Genomic DNA, 14,576 nt, shown 5'->3' with positions numbered 1-14,576 from the left:
CGCAAAGCCAACTCCAGATTCACGATGTCGTCACTGCTACGTCCACACCAGAAGAATGTGTAACCACCCCCTATTTCTGTGAGCTGACCTTCGTTGGCTAGACGAGTTTCACACAAGGCTGCAATATCGATGTTAAATCTTGCGAGCTCTCTAGCGACCAGGGCTGTTCTTCTTTCTGGTCGATCTGCTGAGGGGTTATCTTGAAGCGTGCGTACATTCCATGTGCCAATAATGAGCGGTGTCACCTTGCGGTTTGTTATTTGAAGTTTTGTTGTTCGACCGCATAAGATGGGATCCCCTCCAGCCGCGGTAAGCTGGCCAGGGTTCTGTGAAGCAAACAATGTTTAGGGCACCTTTTCTAGCCCCTTCCTCTTGCTACGGAGGTGAGCAGTGCAGTCCTAAAAAGGGCTGCTCAGTCACTCAGGTAGACGCCGAATCCAGCTGTTGCTTCGATCAGCAAGAAGACGACCATTAGACCTGAGCCGCCTGTGTGCAGGTCCGCGGCTACAGCTCCCAGTGTATCCACACCTGCTGCTTTGTCGCTCGCCCATTGCCACAGGACTTTGAAATTTATGGAAGTTAGGAGATGTCAAGACTTGCGCGTGGATTGGATTAAAGTGAGGGAGAGGTGCGCGTAGTCAGCCTCACTCTCTCTTCCCAGATCCCATCTTGCTCCAATGGCAGGACAAGAGTCGAGACGGTTGGAGATGGGCTGGGCGCAGTGGTTGACCAGGGCATCTTTCGCGTCTTGCCATGCTCTTAGCGTACCACACCACTTGCAGAAACCGCCTTCATGACCGTTGGTCCTATTCTAGAAGGTCTCATCCGCTCAATCCGCCGGAGTCTGTCTTCACATGCTCGGGATAGACAAAGCCCTATCTCACTGGAGGTCTAAGCCCAACGGCTACCCTCAACCTGGTTTAGCCAGCCTGTCGAAGCTGTTGCCCGGGGTGTGGCCGCTGCGCATGCTACAGCTACAAGGAGCCACAGGTGAGAGCTGAGTGACAGGTGGGGACCAAAGGTGGACGAGCTGCCCTGAAAGGACACGACATGCCCCTACACCAGAGGTGCTACCCCTCCCTGAACACCCCATACACCCCACTACCCACATATCAACTGGTCAAATGACAGAAGACAAAGCCTAGAGAAACAATTTCTTGACACTTCAGTGATTAGTTTTTGGAGCAGCTAGTTATAGAGTTAATTCAAGAAGTGACAGTAGCTGAGCCACACAATAATTAGATCCAACATCCAAGGAGCAAATAAGGTACCCAAAAGTGACACAGTGACATCAAACTTTAGAAAGGAGATTTCAATAAAATGAAGTCAGTCAAAAAAGACCCTGAAGTTAAAATTAAAGAAAGTAAAATACTTAAAAAGTAAACAAACAAAGAAACAAAAATAGAGTCTCAGTAGGCCTGGAGTAAACCAATAATACTAAATGGGAACGTTCAAGAGGCTATTCAAGCCAAACATCCTTCTAAATTTGGAAATCTGAACCCAGTGAAGCCAATAAACAGCAACATAAATCACAGCAAGCCACAAGTAAGAGGACAATAAGAAGGATTTTGAGGAGTAACCAGCAAAAGGTGTAAAAACAAACAACAAAAAATTATTTAAGTACTGTATAGCAAAAATAGGAAGCCTGTGAAAGTGGATCACAATGGCTTAAAGCGAGCCATTGAGGAAGATAAGGACACTGCTGAGAAGCTAAATGATTTCTTTGCATCAGTTCACCGAAGAGAATGTTGGAGAGCTTTGAATCCTGAACCTGCTCTTTTCTGGTAAAAGGTGAGTTACTCTCTGAGAATGATGTGTCAGAAGAGGAGGTGCTGAAATAAAAGCATATTTTAAAAATTAATAAATCATCAGGGCCAGATGAGTCACATCCAAGAGTTCTGAAAGAGTTAAATGTGAAGAAAATGAGCTGTTAACACAAATATGCATATTCTCATTTAAAACACCCACTGTTCTAGAGGATTGGAGGGTGGCAAAATGCGCTAGGGGAATTGTAGACCAGTATGTCTTACATCTGCATCTGAAAAATTGATTGAAATAATAATTAAAAATACCGCCCCCCCCAAAGAGCATGATATGACAGGGTCTAACCAGTATTATTTTTGCAAAGAAAAATTATGTCTCACTAGTCTGTTAGAATTCTTTGACTGAGTCAAAGTGGTGTATAGAGAACCAGTCAACATAATTTATTTACACTTACAAAAGGATTTTGATAAGGTCTCATACAAGAGTCAACTAAAAAAGTAGTAAGAGAGGCAACATTTTAATGGATCAAAAACTGTCTAGGAGACAAAAAGCATAGAGTAGATGGTTAATTTTCATCATGACAATAAGATTAACAGTGGAGTGCCTCAAGGTTCTGTACTCAGTCCTGCTTAATATGTTTATTAATTTCCTGGCAAGGGAAATGGGTAGTGAGGCAGCAAAAGTACTCCACTTTCATGTACTGAAGTTGCTGAGATTTCAGGTAAGAACTATATTTCCATATTTCTCTCTTTATGTTATTTAATCCCCATGTGTAATGGCTTTAAATGTGGTAAAGTGTTTTTTGGCCATGAAATTTTAATTGTTTATTTAAAGCAAATACTATAAAAAGAGTATTTTTACAAGATAAAAAGCAGTAAGATAAGTAGAAACAATATTACAAAAGAAAAAAAGTGAATTTTATTGCTGGTGAAATATGTTACAATTCTTAAGGTTTCCTTTTATTAACAGAAAAGATACAACTGACTGACAAGCTGAGTGTGTTTTTTCCCTGACCTGAAGGATCTAGAGGTAAGAGGTCACACTATGCCTATTTAATCCTGGGTCTCTGCTGAGGCTGCCAAAAAGGTTGCCAAGTCAACAATGCACAGTATAGGCTGGTGGTGAGCACGAGGATGAACGGGGCATGTTCCTTTCCCCAACTTTTTTACTACAGTGCATTCCATTTATCAGAATCACGGATATAAGAATCAACCATGTATACCAAGGATCGGCAACCTTTGGCACGCAGCCCATCAGGGAAATCTGCTGGCAGGCTAGCACATCCCTCGGCCCGCGCAGCTTCCCACAGCCCCCATTGGCCTGGAACGATGAACCGCGGCCACAAACCGTCCCAGTCTGCCAACGGATTTCCCTGATGGGCTGTGTGCCAAAGGTTGCTGATCCCTGATATATCGTGATCAAAACCACTGGGATAAAATCATTCCTATACTAACCTATACTCCGCTTGTAAGAATTAAATCATCCGGGACAGATGTGATTCTTATAAAAGGAGTGCACTGACTGTACCTTTTGATATTCCCTTGTAATGGTTGTCAGTCTGTCCTACCCCCAATTTCCTTCGTAACTACATGTCTGTGCTTAGTAATGACAATTGGCAGGATGTTCTTCAGTAGGACTCAGACCTGTGAAAACCACTTCCTCTCTAGATCCCTGATAGTTGAGTTCGTTATTCAGAATGTGCTGCAAGGCTTACCTTTCCCCCCTGTAATGTTGCCTGTTATGTGTTGGGTACAGCTGGTAGGTATGGGACTCTGAGGATAGTCCCTATGTGTGTTTGTGCATATGCAGGGTGGGGGGTTATTAATTTCTATTATACGTATTTATGTATATATTGGGTTGATTTGGTTTGGGAAAACTGACTATATATATAAAGGATTATCAAGACTGCCCAATGCATTGGATGGGAGCTCTGGTATTGTTTGTAAACATTCACATTAAAAAAAAAATGTTAGGCTGGTATTGTGATAAGGATGCCTGATTGCTAGGAACTAGACAACAACTCCAACCTCATTTCATATGTGCTATCAGAGACCCAGTCAGACACTAGCTAATGGATTCAGTTCAAACTAGTGTCACAGAGCAGAAGAGAAAGGATCCATTCCCAGACCTCTGAGCCCAGGGCCGTCCTTAGGCATAGGCAGAACAGGCAGCCGCCTAGGGCACCACTAGGTCTGGGGGCACCGCTCTGCTGGGAGCAGGGACAGAGGGAAAGCAGTGGAGCATGTAAGAGCAGGGCTGCTGAGTCCTAGAGAGAGCCGAATGCAGCACAGGCTGAGGGAGGGGACGGGCTGCTGGGGTCTCTGGCAAGGGGAGGGAGCTCACCTGTGAATGTGACTCTTTCCCCCCCGCTGAGGTGAGGTGAGGCAGGCTCTGCGGCTCTGGAACCAGTATCCTTTGTTGTCCCCCATAACATCCATTCCTCTCCCCCCTGCCCCATGGAGCACCCCCTCCTTCCTCCCTCCTCCCCAGGAGCATCCCTCTCTCTCCCCTCCCTCCCCTCCGTCAGGGCTGGGTTGGGTGAGGTGCTGGGGGGTAGGTGCGGGGGGAGGAGGCTGCCTGCCTGCTGAGGAATGACAGTGAAAGTAACTCACTTCCTCGGCCAGGATTGGAATGTCACACAGGGCTGGGCTGGGGTTAGCCAGATGTGTGAAAAATCAGGACGGGGGTGGGGGTAGGGTGACCAGATGTCCCTATTTTATAGGGTCAGTCCCAATTGTGGGGTCTTTTTCTTATATAGGCTCCTTTTACCCTCCCCCCCCCGGGCCTGATTTTTCACACTTGCTGTCTGGTCACTCTAGGTGGGGGTAATTGGTGCCTATATAAGACAAAGCCCCAAATATCGGGACTGGCCCTATAAAATCAGGACATCTGGATCTGGTCACCCTAGCTGGGGAGCGCCTCTCCCCCAGGCTGGCAGCTGCCAGCGATCCACCTCATCCGGGGGGAGCTGCACAGGGCAGGGTGACCTGTCCCTGAGATCAGATGCTGTGCTAACTTCACCATGGTCCGTAAGGCTGGTGGTGGTGCCCATTGGCGTGTGATTGGACCTGAGGGTTTGCTGCTGCTGTTGCCACTCTGCACCCCAAGAGGTGGATTTTGGGGTCTACTGCAGCTGTTGGACCAGCAGGCTGGGGGGTGAGCCAAGCATGAAAGCAGTACTGTGTTGCCATTTAGATTGTCATTTAACAACTTTGTTTGCCAAAAATTCTTGCTAACAATCCTGAATCCAATTTCAATATATTTTTTTAAAAAATCAATATCTTAGCCAAAAACAGAAAATTAAGTTGTTGACAATTATTAGTGACAGGTTTGGTTTGAGGCAGGGAGTGGGCCAGTTTTCATCAGAGAAACAAAAAACGTTGACTGACTTTCCTATAGCCTGTTACTCCTGATAAGAGCCCTCCAACAACTGTAATATGCTCATTTCCTTACTAGCATATAAAGCAGGGGTCGGCAACCTACGGCACACGTGCCAAAGGTGGCAGGTGAGCTGATTTTTGATGGTACGCAGCGGCAGGCTGAGCGGCTCAGCCCATCACTGCTCTGGGGTTCCGGCTGCTGCCCTATTGCCAGCTGGGATACTGGCCGTCGGCCCCACTCAGCACCTGCTGCTGGCCTGGGGACCCCCAAGGAACCCCAGGCTGGCAGCGGGCTGAGCAGGCGGCTGAACCACTCAACCTGCTGTCAGCCTGGGGCTCCATTCACTCAGCCGGCAGCGGGCTGAGCAGGGCCGGTGGGGGGTTGAGTGGCTCAGTCTGCTGCCAGTCTGGGGTGCCGGCAGCACTCAGCCGACTGCTACTCCGGGGTTCCGGCTGCCGGCCCCTTGCCAGTCAGGAGCCCAGCCGCCGGCCCCACTCTGCCTCCTGGCAGCCTGGGTGAGCAGAACCCCAGGCTGGTAGCGGGCTGAGGGGGGTTGGCGGCCAGGATCCTGGCCGGTAGGAGTTGGTGGTCAGAACCCCAGACCGGCAGCGGGCTGAGCAGGGCCTGGGATCCTTGTCTAGGGTTCCAGCCACCAGTCCCGTTCAGCCCGCTGCCGGTCTGGGGTTTCATTTACTCAGCTGGCAGTGGCCTGAGCAGGACCGGTGGCCAGGACCTCAGATAATAACAATAGTTTATTTATATAATATAGATATAGAGAGAGACCTTCTACAAACGTTAAAATGTATTACTGGCACGAGAAACCTTAAATTACAGTGACCTTGGCACACCATTTCTGAAAGGTTGCCGACCCCTGGTATAGACTGACCATATGTTGTACTAAGATTCTCCTGCTTTTTTTTTTTCCTGTGAGTCAGTATAGCTTTTGCCAGCCCAGAAGTTGGGCAGCCAATGTTTTACGTTTTCACAATGTTTTCTTCAACTTCCATAAAGTAAATACATAGTTAATATGAGTTAAAAAGGCCAGGGACACTTCCTTGTGAAGAATCTGTACAGCAGATCATGCTAGAGCTGTGAAAATGTCAGTTTTTGATGGAACTTTAGAGGCAGTGATTTATCATGTATTTTATCATGTGAATGTGCTGCTATTGCTAATGTCTTTCCAAACAAAAATAAGGCACAATAGGACTTCTGTAAAAGCAGCAACGAATCCTGTGGCACCTTATAGACTGAAAGCAAGAAGCAAGCTAGAGATAACGAGGTTAGATCAATCAGGGAGGATGAGGCCCTGTTCTAGCAATTGAGGTGTGAAAACCAAGGGAGGAGAAACTGGTTCTGTAGTTGGCAAGCCATTCACAGTCTTTGTTTAACCCTGAGCTGATGGTGTCAAATTATCTCTAGCTTGCTTCTTGCTTGCTTATATATACCTGCCCCTGGAAATTTCCACTACTTGCATCCGAAGAAGTGGGTATTCACCCACGAAAGCTCATGCTGCAAAACGTCTGTTAGTCTATAAGGTGCCACAGGATTCTTTGCTGCTTTTACAGAACCAGACTAACACGGCTACTCCTCTGAAATAGGACTTCTGTAACATTTCTGTGCTACCTTAATCTAGATGAGATGATTCTGTGCTGACTTCATTTTGGTCACTTTGTGCTTTACCTAGCAGTAAAACTAGGGTTATATTTTCCCACTGTTTGGAAACCCAGCTTATTAAACTGATTTTGCAGCCAAAAAAGCCAGAAAGATTGCTTTTAATTAAAAAGCAAATCTTTTGTTTCAATACCTCTTCATATAAATTTCCAATAAAATTTTGACAAATTAAAAAAATTATATTATTTGCATCATTCTGTCAAATCATAATTTTTTCTATAGTGCTACTTCTTTAGTGCTAGTGCATCAGCATTACAGTGTGCTTAATTAAGTTAAACTGGTTTTAATGTGAATGTGGCAAGTTTTCCAATACTGTATGCTTATATTTGTGTTGCTAAGAGCAGATCAGGCACAGGGGCACCAGTTTAATAATCTCGCCTAGGGCACCAGAAATCCTAAGGACGGCCCTGTCTGAGCCCCTCTCATAAGTCTTTTAATAGTAATAATCATATTCTAAATTTCAATACTTAATTCAAAGAATCATTTATAGCAAGTCTCTTCATAAACCTGCATAAGGTAGGTGAGCTGGCAGCAGTGCAGCTCCCCTTCTTCCCCCCATGACCTGACCTTGGGCTGGCAACAGTGCAGTTGCTGATTGATGAGATTACCTTATGTTAGTGTACCTCCAACCACGCCCGGGCTCTGGACTAGCAACAGTGGAGTGTCCCCTGCTCCCACCCGTACTCCAGCTGGCAGCAGTGCCACCTCTTCTCTTCCCTCCCCTCCTGCGTCCGTCCAGTCGCCGCGCCTGCGCGCAGTCTGCAGGCGGAAGTAGCTGTTATTCCCCTCCCAGGCGACAAGTGGCGCTGCAGGCGCCGTGCCTCAGCGAGACTTCGTTCTCGCCGCGCGGGAGCGCGCACAGGGACACGCCCGCGGATTGCGGAGCGGGCGGCGCCGGCTGAGGCGGTCGGAGGTTCCCCCCCCTTCCCCGGGATGTGGAAGCTGGTGTCAGCGGCAGGGCCCGCGCCTGCCCCAGGTGAGGGCTGGCAGCAATGCGGTGTTCCCGGTCCCGGCCCCGCTGCCCGGCGGGATCCGCCCGGGGTACTAGGACCGAGCCTGGCGGGCACGTTGCGTTGAGGGTGGGGCAATGGGGCGGTGCGGACTCAGGTGTCCTGGGGCGGGGGGCAGTGCTGGGAAACCCCCGCCCCCCAGTCACAGGTGCTGGAACTAGGGGCGCTGCTGCTGCTGCACCCCTTGGGTTGAAGTGGTTTCTATACAGGCTTTTCCATTTCGTTCAGTGGCTTTCAGCACCCCCACTATACACATTGTTTCTACCCCCAGAGTGTGTGAGTGCAGCAGGTGAGGGGCCCGTGGGGCTTCCAGCCCTGCTGGCTTGGGGGGTGCAGTGCAGCGTCTGTGTCCCCTCTAAATAAGGATTTTAAATTGAGTCTAATCTGGATGGTCTCCTAACCATACCAGTGCCTGATTTAGTCACCTGAATGATAGATAGCATGTGGCCCTGAGTTCCACAGGCTAAAAACGCCTCCTTTAAAAATGTATTTTACTCATTTTAATGTGATTGTCTTTTCAGTTTTGTTCAGTGCCCCCTTTATTATGTGAGGGTGTGTATAGGAGTGAATGTAGAAACATACCTTTTACTTCCATTTGCTTTCTCTTTGCCATTTATTTTATGTTCCTCTGTCGTGACCCCTCTTATGTCTCATCTTTAAATATGCAGTGTTGTTCTTATTACCTCACACACCTTGTCTCTCTCATCCCTATATAGTTACTCTTGAGGTTTTTTAATACGAAATTCTTTCTGTGCTTTTGATCATTTTCATCACTTCTTTGAAGCCCCCCCTTTTTTTAGATCATGTGACCAGAACTGATCACAGTATTCTAGATGGGGTTATGCTATTGATTTATGTAATATTTCTGGTTATTATTTTCTGTTCTTTATGCAGATTAGTAGTTTGTATTTTTGACTGCTGCTGCACATTTGGGAGAGGTTTTCCTTGAGTTGTCTACAACGCGTCTTTTTGTTTGAGTGTTTAAAGTTAATTTAGAACCCCATATTTTGTATGAGTGGTTCAGATGTATTCCTTCCAATATGCATTACTTTTGTAGGTGTCAACAATTAACTTTCTCTGCTATCCAGCTTTGTCAGGGCCCTCCAGACTTTCTTAATCATCTATATACTTGCCTATCCAAAATAACTTATTTACTTTGACGATCCTAAATTTTGCCACCTTGCACTTCATCCACCTTTCCACTTCATTAATAAATATATTAAATAACATCAGCAACATATAGCTAGTGTATGCCAACTGCCAGAATTTTTTTTTAACCACTCTGTCATTTGAGCCTGCTCTGTGCAGGAACTTTACCTGGGCTACAATGACCGTGCACAAATTTGATTAAAACTTTTGTGGAACACAGTCTTGTGGCCTTAGTTATACTGCTTAGTTAGCTGATTGTTTAACTGAGAACAGCAATTGTATTTACAAGAAAGGCTGGGTAAATTTCTTCAGTTGAATTAAAATGTGACAGGGCTTTGGGGAGAAAAAATACTTTACATTTTAAAATAAATTCTTGAGGAAAATAGTCCATCCTCTTTCCTCACTATGATCTGAATGTTATTGCTTGAAAAAGATATCAAATAGATGGAGGCATGTAGGCTCCAGAAATGTGAAGTTGTAGAATACATCCCTTGGCCTGTGCCACTTCCAACAGCTCCCATTGGCCTAGAGCAGCAAACTGTGGCCAGTGGGAGCCGTGATCGGCCGAACCTGCGGACACGGCAGGTACACAAACCGGCCCGGTCCACCAGGGGCTTTCCCTACACAAGCAGCGTCCCAAGTTTGGGAAACACTGTCTTATAGGATTGATCCTTGAAACTATATGGCCTTGGGGTCAGGTATGTTCTTTAACTCTATCAGTTGAGTCCTGAGCAGCTCAGATCTTACATTTCATTGCACCGAAGGATTTTGGATGTGAGATGCTCTGCAATCTTCCAGAAACTAATAAAATACATTTATAAGGTACTATATTTTCCAAATTGGCATTGATCACGGGTCCCACTGGCTGCGGTTCGCCGGTCCAGGCCAAGGGGGGCTGCAGGAAGTGGCATGGGCCACGGGACGTGCTGGCCACCCTTCCTGAATAAGCGGCAGCCCAAGTTTGAGAACCACTGGTCTAGATGACAAATGCCAAGAGCGGAATAGAACAGTCAGTCAAAGTGGAGTGCATATTTATCAACTATGGTTTGATTTCTCTTGTAGATCATCCAGCATTCAATTAAAAAGTTGTAGGATTTTTTCATCTGAATCTCTTTTGTTAGTTGTCTTTCTGAATAGTATTCTGGAATAGCAGTATGATATACTTTTTCCCTTCACATAAAACTTAATGGTTCCCAAAAGTGGTACTGTACATTTCCTGTAAGTAGTACTGCAAGTTGTTTTTTTGTTAGCACTGTGATGCACTTTATTCTCTGGAAGATTGCTGCAGAACTGTGAACTACTGTTTTTGTCACAAGTGAGTCCAGCTCAAGTGTGCAGGAGCCAGTGAGAGAGAGAAAATGCAGCTGTAAAATAAAACTGCACTTCTGATCCTGCCCAATACATCTAGGATTACAGGGCTGAGTTTGTTATATCTTGGCAAAAGCTTTTAAATGGCTCACAGGTACGTATGTTTTTCTGCTGTTAAATATTTGTTAATTTTGTTGTTCCTAGGAGAGCCATATCGACTTTTGGTTGGTACTGAGTATGTTGTTGGACGCAAGAACTGTGCAATTTTAATTCAGGATGATCAGTCAATCAGTCGAAGTCATGCAGTTCTGACTGTCACCCACCCTGAAACTAACCTTGTAAGTTTCCACTTTACTGCATTATGGCTATATGACCTAAAACTGACTGGGGTTAGGGATACTCCCCCACCTTTAATATATGTGCTTCAATCTGAAATCAATTCCAGTCCTATTCCAACAAACCTACATCTTATGGTGGCAGTAGACTCATGCTATCTTTTTCTTGAATATTTCTATGGGCTTGTCTACACAGGGAAATTGACTGACAAAATTATAGCCCTGTAAAAATATTGATATAATCCCCCCTGTGGATACTCTTATGCCCACTCGGGGAGTTATACTGGTGTAATTATATCAGTAAATTTCCCCATATAGACAGGCCCTGTAAGGTTTGGTATTGAATTGACTCACTTCGCTTTCTGTGTTCTAAGCTTGTGTCTTTGGGTATGTCTACACAGCAACTAGACACCTGTGGCTGGCCCATGGGGCTTGTTTCATTGCTGTGTAGACTTCCAGGCTTGAGTTGGAGCCTGAGCTCTGAGACTGTGCAAAGTGCAACGTAGGAGCCCAAGCCTAGAAGTGTACACAGCAAAGAAACAGCCCTGCAGCCTGAGCCCCAAAAGCCCGAGTCAGTCGGGACAGGCCAGCCATAGGTTTTTCTTTGCTATATAGACATACCCTTTAAGGCCACACAGGTTTAACTCCCACTGACTTCTTGAGGTAGGTGACAGGTTTCAGAGTAGCAGCCGTGTTAGTCTGTATCAGTAAAAAGAACTTGAGTACTTGTGACATCTTAGAGACTAACACATTTATTTGAGCATAAGCTTTTGTGGGCTAAAACCCACTTCATTGGATGCATGCAGTGGAAGATACAGTAGGAAGATATATACATACATATATATGTATATATATATATACACACACACACACACACACACAACATGAAACAATGGGTGTTACCATACACACTATAACAAAAGCTATCTGTTAAGGTGAGATATTACCAGCAGGAGAGGGAAAAAAATACTTTTTGTAGTGGTAATCAAAATGTCCCATTTCTCACTTATGTAACTGAGCAAAATTTGATACGGTTTGTCCCACACAAACATTTTTCTTGTTATTTCCCATGATTAGTATAACCCTTATGTAAGTTACATACTAACATTACGGGGGGGAGGGATTGTAAAGAGTAAATATGATCAATTAAGGTATTTGAATGTGAATATTCAATTACCTTTATGGTTTGTGTATTTGATGATTATCACCTATGTAAAAAGTCACCTGAAACATTGCACAGCAGCCTTAGAATGGAGTTCTGTAATTTGACGCACAATAGTGAACCCTAGCTGTAGCACAGAGGCCCATTAAAGTCAATAGGGCTCTGTATGTGTGCAGGGTCCACCTGCATGCATTGAGTTGCACAACTAGGGCTTTAATTCTGACCCACAACAAATACTTATGAATATCTACAAACTCGAAAGGTAATAGAATAGCTATTTAAATTTCTCCATAGCTTCTAGACTGGTCACAGAGAAGGCAAAAAATGAGCAATGTTTCACAAAGATTTATTAAAAAGGAAATCTGTTGTGGTAGGAAATGCACCCCAACATCACTCTGAGCTATAATAGCACATCCTTATATTGGTACATGGATACAGATGCATTGGTATCATGAGTACCATATAACAAAAGGTAGAGGTAGTGAATTATAGCAAAACAAAGTTGAATGCAAAAAATACTACTTCTCTTAAGTAGTTATGGGGAATTTTTTTCTCAATTGCTTGTTGTGGAAAGCAGGTGGTAAACTTTGAACTGCAGAGCTAACATGTTTGTCCCAATATACTGTATATTTTTAGGACAGTAATATGAATATCTCATAATATGTGCTTTCATTTTATACATTTGCTGCTGCTTGTTCTGTAACAATATACAATATTTTGAGTACCTAATAAGACTTTACTAATTTATATTCCTTTTCAGAGTCAAGCTCTCTCAGTCCCTGAATTGATAATACAAGACACCTCTAAGTATGGTACCTTTGTTAATGGAGAAAAAGTTTTGAATGGTACTTCCAGAACTCTGAAGTCTGGTGATAGAGTCAATTTTGGAGTCTTTGAAAGCAAATTCAGGTGAGAACTAGTTGGATTGATTCTGAAATGCTGAAATAAAATTGCAGCTGCCAGTTGTAATTTTTTAAAATAGTATCACAGGGTGTACTTAAGGAGGTAAAAGCCAGATATGCTAAACATTCGTATGCCCCTTCATGCTTTGGCCACCATTCCAGAGGACATGCTTCCATGCTGATGATGCTCATTTTAATAAAAATAAAAAAAGTTTTAGTTAAATTTGGGACTGAACTCCTTGGGGGAGAATTATGTTTCCTGCTCTGTTTTACCAGCATTCTGCCATATATTTCATGTTACAGCAGTCTTGGATGATCGAGCACGTGTTTGTTTTAAGAACAATTTTATTGCAGATTTGACAAAACGCAAAGAAGGTACCTATGTGAGCTTTCTAAAGATAGCTACAGCACTGGACCCCAGGTTTACGAATCTGAAGTGCCTTCCAAAATCTGAGAGGGACGATGTGTGGCACATGCATTTAGAAGTCTTAAAAGAGCAAGACTTCTTTACGGAAACTACCGAACCACCAAAAAAGAAAATCAACCTTCTGCAGGTGGCATCTGACTCAGATGATGAAAATGAACGTGCGTGAGTCTGCACTGTTTTGGATCGTTATCGAGTAGAACCTGTTATCAGCATGGACGCATGTCCTCTGGTATGGTGGTTTGAAGCATGAAGGGACATAGGAATCTTTAGCACATCTGGCACCTAAATATCTTGTAACGCTGGCTACAACAGTATGCCTGTTCTCACTTTCAGGTGACATTGTAAACAAGATGCAGGCAGCATTATCTCCTACAAATGTAAACAAATTTGTTTGAGTGATTGGCTGAACAAGAAGTAGCACTGAGTGGACTTGTAGACTGTAAAGATTTGTGTTTTATTTTTGAATGCAGTTATTTTTTTGTATATAATTCTATATTTGTAAGTTCAACTTTCATGATAGAGATTGCACTACAGTACTTGTAATGAGGGAATTGAAAAATACTATTTCTTTTGTTTTTTTACAGTGCAAATATTTGTAATAAAAATATATAATATATGTATATTATATAAAGTGATCACTGTACACTTTGTATTGTGTTGTAGTTGAAATCAATATATTTGAAAATATAGAAAACATCCAAAAAGATTTAAATAAATGGTATTCTATTGTTTAACAGCATGATTAATCATGATTTACTTTTTGAATCGCACAATTAATTGCAATTTTTGTAATCGCTTGACAGCCCTAATTTAGACAATTCTCTTCTGTATCTTGTTCCTTGCAGAGTAGAATATGAACCTTTGATTGTCTGCTCCTCATGTTTAGAGGTTTCTAGGAAAACTGCTTTAAATCAAGCTATTCTGCAGCTTGGAGGCCTTGTTGTGAATGATTGGTCAGAAGAATGTACTCATCTTGTCATGTTATCAGTGAAAGTTACTGTTAAGGTAGGTTAAGTTTATGTGTGTTAATAGATTTTTGTGACTTCAACATGAAAATGTATGGGGTGAAACCGTCACGCCCTATTGAAGTCAGTGGCAAAATTCTCGTTGACTTCAGTTAGTCCAGGTTTTCACCTAGGAAAATGATTGATTGTTTTCAAGTAAAGAGTCCTTAAAAACAAACTTAATATGAATATTTAACTAAAATCAGAAGAGTCTGAACAGTTTATAGCAGATAAAATATTTTGCAATTGTCATCCACTTCTGTGCATGATGTATTTTTCTGGGCTTCATTTTTTTTCTTCGCTGTGGTATTTGAAAATGCAAAAGAAGCAGACCACTTAAGTGAGAATCAGAGGAACCTAGGAGTTACTATACCATACTCTTAGGGTTGCAGTCCATAATATTAATTATCGTTTTGTCTGACAGAGGCCAGAACTGGATACTTTAGAGGAAGTGCAAGACACC

General features: G+C 43.7%; 2 protein-coding genes across 2 annotated transcripts in view; one reads left to right on the top strand and one right to left on the bottom strand.

Annotated features, from left to right (window-relative positions):
- DECR1 (2,4-dienoyl-CoA reductase 1) overlaps positions 1-7,511 on the bottom strand; it is a 52,981-nt gene extending 45,470 nt beyond the window's left edge. Inside the window, exon 1 of the mRNA XM_039522326.1 lies at positions 7,425-7,511. The gene's annotated coding sequence lies outside the window, so the exon portion shown is untranslated. The remainder of the gene's footprint in view (positions 1-7,424) is intronic.
- A 118-nt stretch (positions 7,512-7,629) lies between these two features.
- The window catches only part of NBN (nibrin), a 54,896-nt gene continuing 47,949 nt past the window's right edge, over positions 7,630-14,576 (top strand). The window contains exons 1-4 of the mRNA XM_039522317.1: positions 7,630-7,792; positions 10,488-10,621; positions 12,541-12,689; positions 13,955-14,114. Coding sequence (XP_039378251.1) covers positions 7,750-7,792; positions 10,488-10,621; positions 12,541-12,689; positions 13,955-14,114 — 486 coding nt within the window. The 5' untranslated portion in view covers positions 7,630-7,749. The remainder of the gene's footprint in view (positions 7,793-10,487; positions 10,622-12,540; positions 12,690-13,954; positions 14,115-14,576) is intronic.

This window comes from Mauremys reevesii, linkage group 2, assembly GCF_016161935.1.
Source record: "Mauremys reevesii isolate NIE-2019 linkage group 2, ASM1616193v1, whole genome shotgun sequence".
Lineage (NCBI taxonomy): Eukaryota > Metazoa > Chordata > Testudines > Geoemydidae > Mauremys > Mauremys reevesii.
Note: the sequence above shows the minus strand (reverse complement) of the source record. Positions and strands in the feature narration are given on the sequence as shown.